Source organism: Rhopalosiphum maidis, chromosome 4 (assembly GCF_003676215.2).
Source record: "Rhopalosiphum maidis isolate BTI-1 chromosome 4, ASM367621v3, whole genome shotgun sequence".
In the NCBI taxonomy this organism is placed as follows: Eukaryota; Metazoa; Arthropoda; class Insecta; order Hemiptera; family Aphididae; genus Rhopalosiphum; species Rhopalosiphum maidis.
This window is the reverse complement of record NC_040880.1, coordinates 38,002,502-38,015,758: the sequence shown is the minus strand read 5'-3', so window position 1 is coordinate 38,015,758 and position 13,257 is coordinate 38,002,502. Positions and strand designations below refer to the sequence as shown.

General features: G+C 26.9%; 1 protein-coding gene and 1 long non-coding RNA gene across 5 annotated transcripts; one reads left to right on the top strand and one right to left on the bottom strand.

The window, feature by feature from the left end:
* Positions 1 to 1,997: 1,997 nt before the first annotated feature.
* On the bottom strand, positions 1,998 to 6,851 carry LOC113551091 (sulfhydryl oxidase 2-like). Of its 4 annotated transcripts, XM_026953145.1 has the most exons (5): positions 6,409 to 6,850; positions 5,948 to 6,281; positions 5,648 to 5,796; positions 5,221 to 5,497; positions 1,998 to 3,606 (listed from the first exon to the last, which is right to left on the bottom strand). In XM_026953145.1, exons 4-5 carry the CDS (start codon positions 5,468 to 5,470, stop codon positions 2,015 to 2,017), a joined length of 1,842 nt encoding a protein of 613 aa, XP_026808946.1. In that variant the 5' UTR covers positions 5,471 to 5,497; positions 5,648 to 5,796; positions 5,948 to 6,281; positions 6,409 to 6,850; the 3' UTR covers positions 1,998 to 2,014. The 4 variants fall into 4 exon arrangements, with proteins under 4 accessions (XP_026808946.1, XP_026808930.1, XP_026808952.1 ...); XM_026953129.1 differs by having other exon boundaries at positions 5,648 to 6,281; XM_026953151.1 differs by lacking the exon at positions 5,648 to 5,796.
* A 434-nt stretch (positions 6,852 to 7,285) lies between these two features.
* LOC113551118 lies at positions 7,286 to 7,936 on the top strand. Its single transcript, XR_003405106.1, has 4 exons — positions 7,286 to 7,345; positions 7,413 to 7,583; positions 7,659 to 7,740; positions 7,796 to 7,936. It is a non-coding gene; the product is annotated as an uncharacterized LOC113551118 (long non-coding RNA).
* Positions 7,937 to 13,257: the final 5,321 nt, after the last annotated feature.

Genomic DNA, 13,257 nt, shown 5'->3' with positions numbered 1-13,257 from the left:
TTGTTTTTGTTTGATCATTATAATATCCATGTATTTCATTACTCCAACTTACTGTATAATAGATCTGTTTGTTTGGATGAAATGCAAAAGAAAACACAATTGTTCTTTCACAGCATTTTCTTCCTGCATACTGTACATATTAGGCTAAATTAAATAAGTAAATATTCATGAAATTGCCCCTCTCAACTACACAATTTGATGATTTTTTTTTTTACTTTATGAAATGTAGTGCACTGTTGTACTATAGATTACTTTTTAACCAAATAAAAGATGTAACTTTCAAAAATTTTTGGTTATTTTGTGTTATTAACAGATGTTTAGTTTAACATTTTTAATTTCTTTTTTGATTTAAGTATACAATATTTGTAACTACTTAAAAACTGTTGACAAGATTCTTTTTTGATGATAAAAATTTTATACAAGGTTCCTCATACCTAACAATAAGTTTTTAGTATAGATATTTAAAATTATTAAAGACACATGGCCATTATATATATATATTTATGAGCATTTAAAGCTCAGATTATGAAATAAAATTAGTCAAAATCAAGGAAATCTATAGTTAATTTTGTAGGTTTAGATTTATAAAATGTTCAATTTTTATAGCAAAAGATTAAAATTTTAATACAAAACATTTCATAAATGAGTTCATAATGTTCATACTATCACAATCTTTAAACTATACATTTTATTTTTATAAGAATGTTAAGTTCAAATTTGGTATTTAAGCAGAGAATAACAATAAATAAAACTACAGTTCCTTTAATTTATTAGTTTTCTTCTATCATTTCTACAATTACGTTAAATTATATATTTAATATGTTTAAAAACATTTTTTTTCTTGCGTTTAGAAAAGCTAATTTTTTGATAGTCTCATATCAAAGTCAATAGATTCAAGTAAGCTCGGCCCAGCCCGGTAACAATTCTCCGACCGGACCTGGAAACCTTTTGTAATTATTTTAAGTAAGCCCGCCCAAAGTAGGTCAATTTTTTATGGTTTTTTTTTTTTTTTTTAATATTGTATTCATAAACAATAACTATAATTTACTTTTAAGTTATAACAACATATTTATACTAAAAATATTTAATATAATTGATATATAAAAATTCTTCAATATCAAATATCACTTTATTTATACATTAAATCCTTTGGATAAAAATTTGAATAATATAAATTATAACTAAATTTGAAGAACAATTCTCTATTTTTCATAGAAGTCCGGTCAGCTTCAACTACATTTAAGTTTGGCACGATCCAGCTCTTTAATTTTTGTCCAAAAAAATGCCCGGCCTAGGATTTTATAGGTCCAGTCCCGGCCCTAAAGCTACCCGGGCCAGGCTTAGCACGGCCTATGCAGGTCTTTAACATCTGTTGACGGACCAATTGGCTACCAGGAACAGACATTCGATTGATTGCTCTATCCTTGTTTAATTTTGGTTAATTTAGTTGATTTAAAAGTAGATATACCTATAATGTTAAAATATTGTAATTGTGTTAGTAAAATTAATTTTACAAAAGAAATAATTCATTGAGAAAGTTCCTAATTTCCCGAAATCTGACTATCCATCATCCTTGCTTATCACAATTGTAGTTATCTGTAAATTGGATCAGAAACATTTCCATCACCTTGTAATAATATATTATAAAACATTTATGAAACTAAAATCTTATAATGTTTAATAAAGTAAAAACATTTGTAGTAAAATTTTCCAAAATAACAAATTGTTTTAACATTTTCAAATAGTACATAAAATAACATATAAAATAAAGAATTATTTGTATTAAAATTAATAATATGTAGGTAACATTTCATTATAATATTTAAAATGTGAAAGCAAGAATACATTTTTAATTTAATATATCAGAATCTATTTGTATTTATTACATAACACAGTCTTATAAATAAATTATTTTTAAATTTGTAGATGAGTTGTATAAAATATATAATATCTTAGTAACAAATTTAAATTATATTTAATAATAGAAAAAAAAACATTTAAGTTATAGTAACAATCAAACTTTACCCAGTATCAAATAAATAAATTTATTTTTTTTACAGTGTTTCTTCACCAACAGTAAATAAAATAAGGTCATTAAAACAATACATGATAAAATATATATTACCATACAAGTGTTAATATCAAACATCCATACTTTTTCATCAAGCACATTGTTATTATAATTAATATCATCATCATCGTCAATAGATCTTTTACTGGAGATTATCAAATTTTTAGGTTGAGAATGAATATTATCATATGTTGTCTTTTGAAGACTGATGGCTGAATACATATTTTTCAAATATTTTAGCACTTCGGTTTTATTCCACATATCAGTACTATTTTGATAACATGTTTCACAGTGTACTTTCGACGGGAATAATATTTTTGGATGCATTGGATCTTCAGTAACATCACCCTTAAGTCTCTGGTTTACTTGATTATGAGCTGACCAAAGCCACAGCACTGCATCATCCAATGAAGAAACATTGGTTTGAATTGTTGTAGCCATATTCATGAAATGTTCAGAACAATCTGTACATCCAAAGAAATGTTTTACATAACCAGCAATAGTTTCCAAAACTTGTTTTCCATTAAATGTTATCAAATTCTTCATAGATGCTTGTACTGCAAGTGTATGAAACATAGTCCATAAGCCACATGGATATTTCCTATACATTGGCTGGCTACCTTCACATCCCATCCAAATATGATTAGTAACATAAGGTTTTAACAACAATTCATAGTTGTTAATAAAATTTCCAAGTTTCTCTCCAGACACTGTTTTATTGAAACGTGTATGATCCCATATTAACTTAATGAATTTTTTACCTCTAATACTAGAAGGGAAACATTCAATAAGAAGTTCTAAGTAACTATTCAACGCAGTTAATGACTCGCCAGTGATAACACTCCGTGATAGAATCTCATGTTCTAAAGAATATCTTAAAGTAGCTTCTAAATCTGACAAATAAACTGTATTATCAGTATGCACTGAACCTTTGTCTTTTTGAAATAATAAATTATAAAGCGTTGTAGTAATATCAATTAAACTAAATGGAGTCATGTGCACTGTTTCCAAGTACTTATTAATGGAATTTGTAAAACTTGTTTTGTTATTTCCACTTGCTAAAAGTTTGAATTGGTTATTGTTTTCAACAAGATAAAGACTTGGATATGTTTCTGTTTTTAATAGGTCAGACAATTCTGTGTTAGAATTTTCTGCGCTTATTATTTTAACTTTTTTGAGTGGACAGAAATCAATAATGAGCTCCTGAGCAAGCTTATTGTTTGATTTATCAATTACAATAAATGTTAAAATATTATTTGTATCCAATTCTACATTGGCTTTTTCGTAGGGCTGTATATCGCACAAAATTGATTCAGTTGTGTTTTTTTGAGTTTCTTGAAGCATTTTAATGAGAAAATCTTTCATAACTTGTATATTAAAAGATCTAATAAAATCTTTACCAATATTATCTGATGCTGGCCGAGGAGGAAAGTAGCGTACAGTAGGATAAGCCATGACTTCATAATCTCGGCATATTTGACTGTTTATTTCATTTGAACAGTCAATTACACCAACTTTTACATAATTCCTCCACCCTATAAAATCATAAAACAAAATTTAAAAAATATTGAATTCATAAAAATACTAATCATAACATTTTATGGTTTTTATTTAAAAAAACTCCGTTCCCTTGTAATGATACTTTTACATTAAAAACATTAATTTTCCTCTTCGGTAATTTCAATTAAGTCGATATATTTAAAAAATATACATTTGTATTCTTTGGCTCCAAAAAACAGACATATACAATTCAAATGAAATAACTAAGTATACATTTACATTTTAAAGGATAAAAACTAACTTCAAATTACAAATTCTTTAATACATTTCAATTCATTCTATTTTATTATATATTTTTAACGATCCAAATTATACCAAGTAATAAGTTATAACATACAATAGTTTGTATAACTATGTTAACTAGTTATATTATTGGTGCCTAATTAATAAAATAAACAATAGGTATAAACGGTAGAAAATAACTCAATAACTTTTTAAGTGAAAATCAAAAGTAATAAAAGAAAATATTCTAATAAAATATCACATTGAAGGTCTTACTAGAAGTAAAAAATATGAACCATGATTACTTTGTAGTGTGTTCAAAATAAAAATGAGTAAACAGTTAATTTAATTACAAATTAATATAATATAATACGTAATACACTAATAACTCAAAGCAAAAAACGTAAATTATAAATATCAATTTATAAAAAATTATTACTATTAAATTAATATTTATTTATAAAAAATCCAATGATAAATTAATCCCCCGCGATTCAATAACATTGGATTCAAAACTAAGTTAAGTCTTATTTGAGACTTTAAGTATTCAAGTAGTCAAGTGTTAGTATTAAAACTCTGATTGCATAAGTATTTTTTAATTTTAATATTGGTACCGTTCAATATTTATAGATACCCAATATTGTTAACTGATTTGATATACCTATTTTAATAAATGTACATAATAAATTAGATAAATATAATTTATTTCATGTTTAAGTACTAAAATTAATGGTACCTATAAATTAATTTATGGTTTTAAATGTCAGTAACTAACTAAAAACTATGATTGATTATAAAGTATGACTGTATGTGTTAAAAAGTGTAAGAACAATACAGTTCAAAAAATATTACCAACCTATGAACCATTTTTTATTATAATAATACGTCATAAGTCCAAATAGCGGCTAGTGCATACAAGTCATGGTAAAACTCCCACCATATATTTTTTAACTATTATATTTTAATATTCTTAATATTATCTGACATTATTATTAGTGTAATGATAGTATATGTATTATCAAATAAATTACATTTAAATATTAAAACATTTTTTTAATAAGTTAACAAAATATTATTTTATATACAACTCACAATTGTTAATTATATTATAAATGTTTTAATTTATGATAAATATGTATAATAAAAATTAATGATTGCAGACAAGAAATAATATATTTTGTATAAAACATAATTACAATGTTTGCAATTTTTTATGGTATACACAATAGGTACAATGTAAATCTCAATTTGAATGGTAAAATTCTTTAATTGAAACTCAAAAATGATTTGCATATTTAATTACGTCAGTATATTACCTACACAATTATTTTTTTAAATAAATAAATATTAAATGAATAGTTTATTACCGTAGACTTGAATTCCAAATCCTTTCCAAGGGGTCGAAAACCTTATACAATGTCCACAAAAAGCATTGTAAAACTCAATCACGTAAGATGTGTTTCCTTGCAACACTTTGTCATTAAAATTCGTTTTATCCAATATTTCCATCAAATCAGTGTCTTCATATAGGCCAATAAGTTCTGTGCACGCCGGACCAGTATTGAGCGCTGCTATGAGCAGGACGACCACAACGTGGCCGCTAAAACGTGACAACATCTTCTAGTCGTGTGAAGACTAGGCTGACTAGGTTAAAAAAAACACACAGTAGACATAAGTGTGGCGTCTATCAGCTGTACTCCCCCAAATCCACAACAGACATGCCGTTTTCAGTGGAAGGGAGGGAACCACAACTATGAGATTTCATAAATAAAAAAATGACCAACAATGACTTACACGTCAATTGCACCCGAGAGCCAAAGACAAACGTAGGCAGGATTATGAGTAGAAAAATAAAACCAAAAACGAATATATCAATCGTTTGGTGTATTATGTAGGTATATTATTTCAACGCAGCCGGTATTGTTGCGTTACCTACCTATTTTCTGTTCACATATAAATCAAGTATTGTATAATTTAGTACTATATTAATATTAAATTGTTAAATATTATCGCTGTCGGGTGATGTTGGTGTGTATGTGATTTATCAGCAACACAAATAACGAGGGGGCAAACAACCGCTGAATCTATACATACGTCACTGCATGCGACGCGACGAACTGCAACCGTCTATGACGACGGCGATGGTGGACGCCGTACAAGACTGTCCGCGTGTGAATGTCACGTACGTGTGTCGCAGTACTATATCTGTCGAGTGTCGACTGCCGTACGTGATTGTCCACCGTCTTCCGACAGAACAGTCCGAACACGGGACGGAGACGGACCGAAACGCACGAGTGACGAGGCGAAACTGAGCGACGGAACCGGCCGTCGTATTCGTAGGTACTGTCGTGACGACGTCGATCGAGATCGCTTTTCTTCCACCGCCCGACGACGGCTCCGCAGACTTTTAACGATCGACTACTGATCACTGTAGAACGTAATAACATCACTTTATTATTAATCGATAATCATAGTTATTTGTTGCGTCTTGTATTTCAGCGTTCGTCAGACGCTAGTCGAATAGACGACTACGAAATAACGGACATTATTATTACCTACTATCTATCGTACAACGACATTATTTATTTCTTCCTTAAAATGTGTCACAATCGCGATTTACGAATAAAAACAACTTATGAGTGCTACAGGTGTATCGCGCACCCTGTTGGATGCCCCAATGGACTCCAACAAGTTCAAAGTCGTTTTTTAGAATTGTTTCGCAGTATACACTCCACAAAGTGTTGTAGACTGGCCGACTGACAACTATTTTAGTTGAGACTAACAGTGGCGTAGCCATGAGAAGGTGGAAAGGGGGGCAAGGGTACTCCAGTAAGATTTAAAAATACTTTCAGTGTTCTGTGAACGTATTACGTTACGCCACTGCCCACTAGTCCATAATACTGATTAGTGACTACTGACATTCTGGCAATTGAAATACTAGCCTGTAACTAAATGTTAGAATGTCCGTATGTCAGATGTCTGTAATTTGTGTGACGGACAATTAACCGCATTCACATTTCACTATAATCACTAAACGGTAAACAGTTAGTATTGGATACATATCACATTATCACAATATTGTTATCTATCTTTCGTTTATTGTATTTATTTTATCTGTCAGACGACCACTAGCTCGCGGCTGTTGTCTGTCGTAGTTGACCCATAGATAATATATACATGGATAGGACATCCCTATACTTAATACACACGGCGTAATGTGACCGAAGAGAATATATGTTACCACACTGGTTACTTGTGATTATATTAGTGGTTTATGATAAAACTATGTTATCAACACAGAGTATAAGCATAGATAATACTTCGTTTATCAATAATTAAAATAATTTATTATTTGTTATTTAAGACTATTATAACTTGTAATTTAATATTTATAACTGTACTCTGTAGGTACTTTAGTATTTTTTTAAATGGTTTATAATTGTTTGTACTATGGATCATCGTCGATAAATAATATAAACTGTCTTTTCATTCGTAAGTAGCTAATTAAGAATTTAATAATTTAATTTTACATCATAATATTTATTTCTCAATATTTAAGGTTTCCCAAAGATCAAAGAAAAAACTTGTGGTTAAGTAAATTAAACTTGACAAGTGTTGGCCAGTGGGATAAAATTTGTTCAAACCATTTTAAATCACAGGATTATTTTGTTCATGGTTCCAAAAAATGATTAGTATATGATGCAGTACCAACTCAAGATGTTTTGAAAAAGTAAAATTATTATTCATTTATTTAAATCACAATATTTTAAACAAAATTATACATAATATTTATTTTTTTTTACAGTAAAGATGAAAATGATTCAAATTAGGTTTAATCACCAGAAACACCACTGTATCAATCTAAAAGATACCTAACTGATAAATGTGTAATTTAAATATAATATTATTTTAAAACAATATTTGATTGTTATTTCTATACAGGAAACTATTTTCGAGCTCATCTGTATCCCCTAGAAAAGTATTCTGTTCTTCGTCAAGATTTGGTGACTTGACTGAAGTAGATTTTAGTACTCCTCGGAGATCGAAAAAAAATTTTCAATTTGTCCAAACAGCAGTGTCAGATCTTTGACAAAAGAACACATGTCTAATTCAAAAATGTCATAGGCTCGAACAAATAATTTGTGAATTGAATATGATAATCAAAGATCAAAATGACAGGCTATTACAAACTAATTCTGCAGCCGTTAACTGTAAAGTAATATAAAAATAAAATTTTAATATTTGTTTTTAAACGTAAATATACATAAGGTGATTCTTATATTACAAACACTACTTAATGCTGTATTTTTCAAAAAAAGTAAAAATTTTAAAAATAATGAAAATAATAAAAATATCATTAAAAAAAAGGTTTTATAGCAATTTTAATTTCTGTAAACACTGAGTGGTTCATGATAAAAGAGAATCACCTTGTATATAACATTAAATAATATAATGTTTACATATGTAAAGAATTATAATGCCTTAATATTTTAGCAACATCTTTTTAAGCATATACTAACCTAATTTAATAGGTATCTCAAACATAAGATTTTTATATTAAATCAATAAATTTTTTTATGTTGTTATCTATGCTGCTGTCATGATAAGTGATAACACGATTGATACAAAAGTGAAGAAAAAACTTCACTAACATAGCAACAGTTAGCAAGATGACACTATGAGTACTATGTCAGTCCGTAATAAACTTTAATCATGATGATATAATAGTTATAATATCAAATAAATGTATTTTCGCTCGATCAAAAGGTTTAAAAAGTTTATACAAGATGTCATGGCTCTTTATAAGATTTATTATATCCATTTAAAATTACGAGATTAAAGATACATGGGCACGACTTTATTTTTATATGCATTTAAGTTAGTTTTGACAAAATCAGTCAAGAATAACAGAATAAAAAAATCTAAAATCTATTTAAACTTGATTTTTTAAAGTTTTTTGGACAAAATTCGATATCTAAACGAATATCAACGATTTTAGTTATTTTGTTGTAATAATTCAAAAATATTTTTAAGCCAAAGTTCATTCATTGTTCAATCAACACATATTATGATTAGAAAATAAACTGATTAAATCCTGATCATGCGAAAACGGTTTGATTGAGAAAATTATTTAATCGAGAAAGAGTGACAAATGACGATTAGGTATATTATAAAATATTTTATTTCCATTCCTAGTTAATTTCAATTTTCAAATCAAGTAAATAAATTAGTAAATTTTTATCAAAAAAATACGTAATTATTCCTCAGGCCAGGGACGTTGTGATCGGATGTTTGTTTCAGATTGCAGACTGACCACTAACGAATGAACTATGCTGAACTATGAAGTTATCACGGTTAAATACTGCTCGCTAGTACGGAATTCGACTTTCATTTATACCATGTGTTAGATGCTTAGATAAGATTTACTGAATATATTCATATTGGGCGCGGGGGAAATAAAATTATTCTTTTCGCACTTATATTATACTCAATACTCATAGGTACGCATAATATAATATTACAAGAAATGTTAGTAACTATTTATTTTTTGAATATATAATAGTAAAACGTTGTACATTTTGTTTTTAAATAATTACATTAAAATAATTTTTAATGTATTTTCATAAAATATCCAACGCTACGATGGTATACCCATCAGATCTTGTATAGTTAATAGTTTTGTATTTAAACATATATGTTACCTAGATATACATAATATAATTTACCTTGATTAATAAGATATAGCAGTGGCGAAGCGTCATAGGAGACAATGAGACAACCAGTGGTGTAGTGGAGGGTAGGTACACAGGAGTACACCATACCAATCATTGAGACGAATGAAATTTTTTATCTACTATTCTAACTAAAGTACATATCTAATATTGTAATATATAGTGTATAATGTATATTATTTTAAAATACCTAGAAATTAGAATCGTATAATATGTATTATATAAATAATAAATGTGCATTTATATATAACTACTTGGTGACGCTTCATCTAGTGACTCACACAATCTTTATTTCAACGTAATTATTATTGTTAGAACACTGTCATCAGTGTTACGCACGTGTAATTAAAAAATTAATACTGCATAATTCATATAACTATACAATTAATACCGCTTAATTCGTGTAAATATAATATAAACTATTAAGTTCGATTGTAATATTGTATAATGAAGTTTACTTATTGGAATTCATAAATTCTTATTACATCTTGCAAGTCAATTGGGAAATTAATAGAACCTACGAACTGCAGGATTTTAAAATATCCACGGATAGTTTATGCATAAACTAAACAAAAATTGATGATTGTTATTTTTTTTATTGGTAATCGGTCAAATTATTCACGGATAAAATATTCAAATTTGTAAGCACTTTATTTTCTAATAAAATTACTTCGTAAAATTAATTCAACCTAGATACACTGTATTACTAATAGTAAAATAAATTACATTAAAAGCAATTAGCAATAACATCACAAAATATGTTTCACAAACATTAGTTGTGTAGTAAAATAATATAAAATAATGCAATGACATTAATTAGTACACACTATTTTCTAAAAATTTCTAAAAATGTTTCTATAAATAGAACATTTTATTTTTATAAAATGTGATAATATAATAAGTTATGTAAATTATTTACTAATAAAATTAGCAATAACATTTAAAACTTTTTAAATATTCCCACTGCTATCATAATATTCCTCGCAAAGATCTTTTAATTTGTCTTTTATTTTATTTTTTATCTGTGGTACCATTATGTTATCTTGCAGTTCACACTATGCGACTTTAGTTTCGTCTGCTGCATTTTCATACCGCATATTTTATTATTTTCATTATTATAACTTTCAACAGAATTTAAAAGCTCAACTTAGAGGTGGATTGAAGGGAGAATGAAAGATTTTTGGCTCAGGAGAATACAAAAGTATCAAACATACAAATACATGAACAAAATTAACTCAAAAAATTTGTGTAGGTATATCTTTTTATTTAAAAAAAATTGTATGCTTGCAATTTTATAATTTTATATTTGAACTAATTTTTATTAGAAAATATAGTTATATTATTTGAGTTTATAGAGGTTTTAAAATGTTTGTGTTTATTTTTGAATTTAGATATTTTGTCCTTGAATATTTTGGTTTGGATATTTTGACCTACATTATTTTTTATAGTTATTAATGAGTAGATAGCGAAAAAATAGTTTAATATAGGTGTAGGTACTTACCTCTAAACATTTTTTTGTATGAATTGTTGTAAATTATAAATGCCATAATGTAGAATCGTGTAAAATTATATTTAATGACATTATATTATAATTGAATAATATTTGACATCTTTAAATTAACATTCCTTATAAATAATACGTAGAACGTATAGGTTATATGTATATCTTTCTAACTATCTAAGTGCATATATATTATATTATTATATACTAAATAGGTAATGTATAAATATAATACATTTATATACAATGTTCGATTGTTCGGTATATTACACAAATTTTGTGAGTTGATTTTGTTCATGTATTTGCGTATGTAGTATGTTTAATATATTAATAAAATATGTTTAATATTATGTACTATGAAATAATACACAGTATGTACAGGCTTATACAATATACAGCGTAGTAAAAGAACAAACATCTTTACATTCTATACTTTAAAAACAACTACTGCAGATGAGTGATAACATCACTTAATCGTTGAGTAATGAACGCAGTATAGGTAATCTTTAAATTCAAGAGTTAAATAAGTCAATTGATAAATTAAAAATAATTAATCGAAGTAGAAATATAATTTTATTATTCCTATTCGCAATATGCTTATGATATTCTAACTAAAAACAGTACTATGCCTATTTTCCGTTGCTTCGAAATATAAGATTAAATTCGATGGTACTTTTAAAATGATTGTTTATAAGTTTAATTTAAGTATAGATACAGCCGATACAGGACTATAGGATCATGTGATAAAGTATTAGGGTGTGACGTGAAGGTGCTTTCCACTCAACGGCTCCGGTACATCTGACTATGTTGTGCTGGGGACTTCCTTATATTATGTGGCGGTGTGGTGTCCTTGTTTCTCTTCCTAATTCTGAAGTCTGTAACTTGGTCATAGCCTCATTGTTACGTTTTTCAAAAGTTTTTGTTTCTGTAGATTAATTTGTGTGAACTCGTATGATAACAATGCCTTATCATCATATACGTTGGATAGGTCAAATCCGTTTATTCGTACATGGTACATCACAACACTATAATACTAATGATTGCTATAATGTATTCGTAAATCGAAACGGTGAGTCCAAGGATTTGTAGTTATTATGAAACAACATATTTCCTAATTGTGTATATTATTCTGAGTGATTGATTGGTTGCAATTCGGTAGCCCATTACAATACCAATAAATACTATTTTGTTTTATAAATTGTAAAAAAATAATTATTAATAATAATAAATTATCAATTAGGCATAGCCGGGTTAAGTGGGGAAGGTCTAAGCAGGATAAAGCCCTGCAGTCTTCCCCAAAAAATATTATAGACTTGCAGGTTTTCTACAATTTTTAGATATATATATATATATACAATTAAAAAAAAAATATTATAACAATATTTATTTAAAGATACATTCATATTAATAATTTAAAATAATTATCTGTGACAACCATGTTATTGAATTTTATAGGTACATACAACATGCCAATATACCTACTGTCTTATTTCATTTTATTTTATAGCTTCAAAATTTTTAATTTTTAATTACATGGAAAATAAACTTAAAATTACAATCGTTTAATAGCTTTGGTATCATGTTAGTTATCTTGGTTTTCTGTTGTATACACATTGTAACATATTTTTACATATTTAGGTGCATTTAGTTTTTATTCATTTAAGTAACATAACAGTTCCGTTGTGTTATAAATTTATTTCAAAATTTCATTCATTTATTTAATAATTTTAAAATATAATTTTGAAAAATTCAATGTCTTCAAGAAAGTATCTTTTTGGAGCAGAAAAACGAAAATTAAAACACATTAACAATTATATTAAATAAAAATGATAGAATATGTAAAAAAAAAACTCTCATTTTATTATGTTTTAGATACTTTTACATTTAATAAATCTTGAAAAATTATTTTAAATAATCATTTGTTTGTATTTTTGTATTATTACCATAAATTTTATATTTTAATAGTTAATTAAATTGTATTTTTTAATAAATCAACTATGTAATGTAAATTTTCTGTCGAAGGAAAAATGTTTTTCTTATTTAACTAATAACATTGACATATTATCATAAAAATGCTTTTTTTTTTGTAAAATTAGAGCTCCCAAAAATAAATTAGCCTACTAATTTCATTAATCCAACTCTGCAACTACAGGTATTAGAAAATTGAATAA

Bases quoted from the DNA above. Each gene is read 5' to 3' on its own strand.
- LOC113551091 (XM_026953137.1), bottom strand. From the start codon at position 5,470: ATGTTGTCACGTTTTAGCGGCCACGTTGTGGTCGTCCTGCTCATAGCA. The intron at 3,607-5,220 runs GTAATAAACTAT...ATGATTTTATAG, and splicing joins ATTTGGAATTCAAGTCTACG to GGTGGAGGAATTATGTAAAA.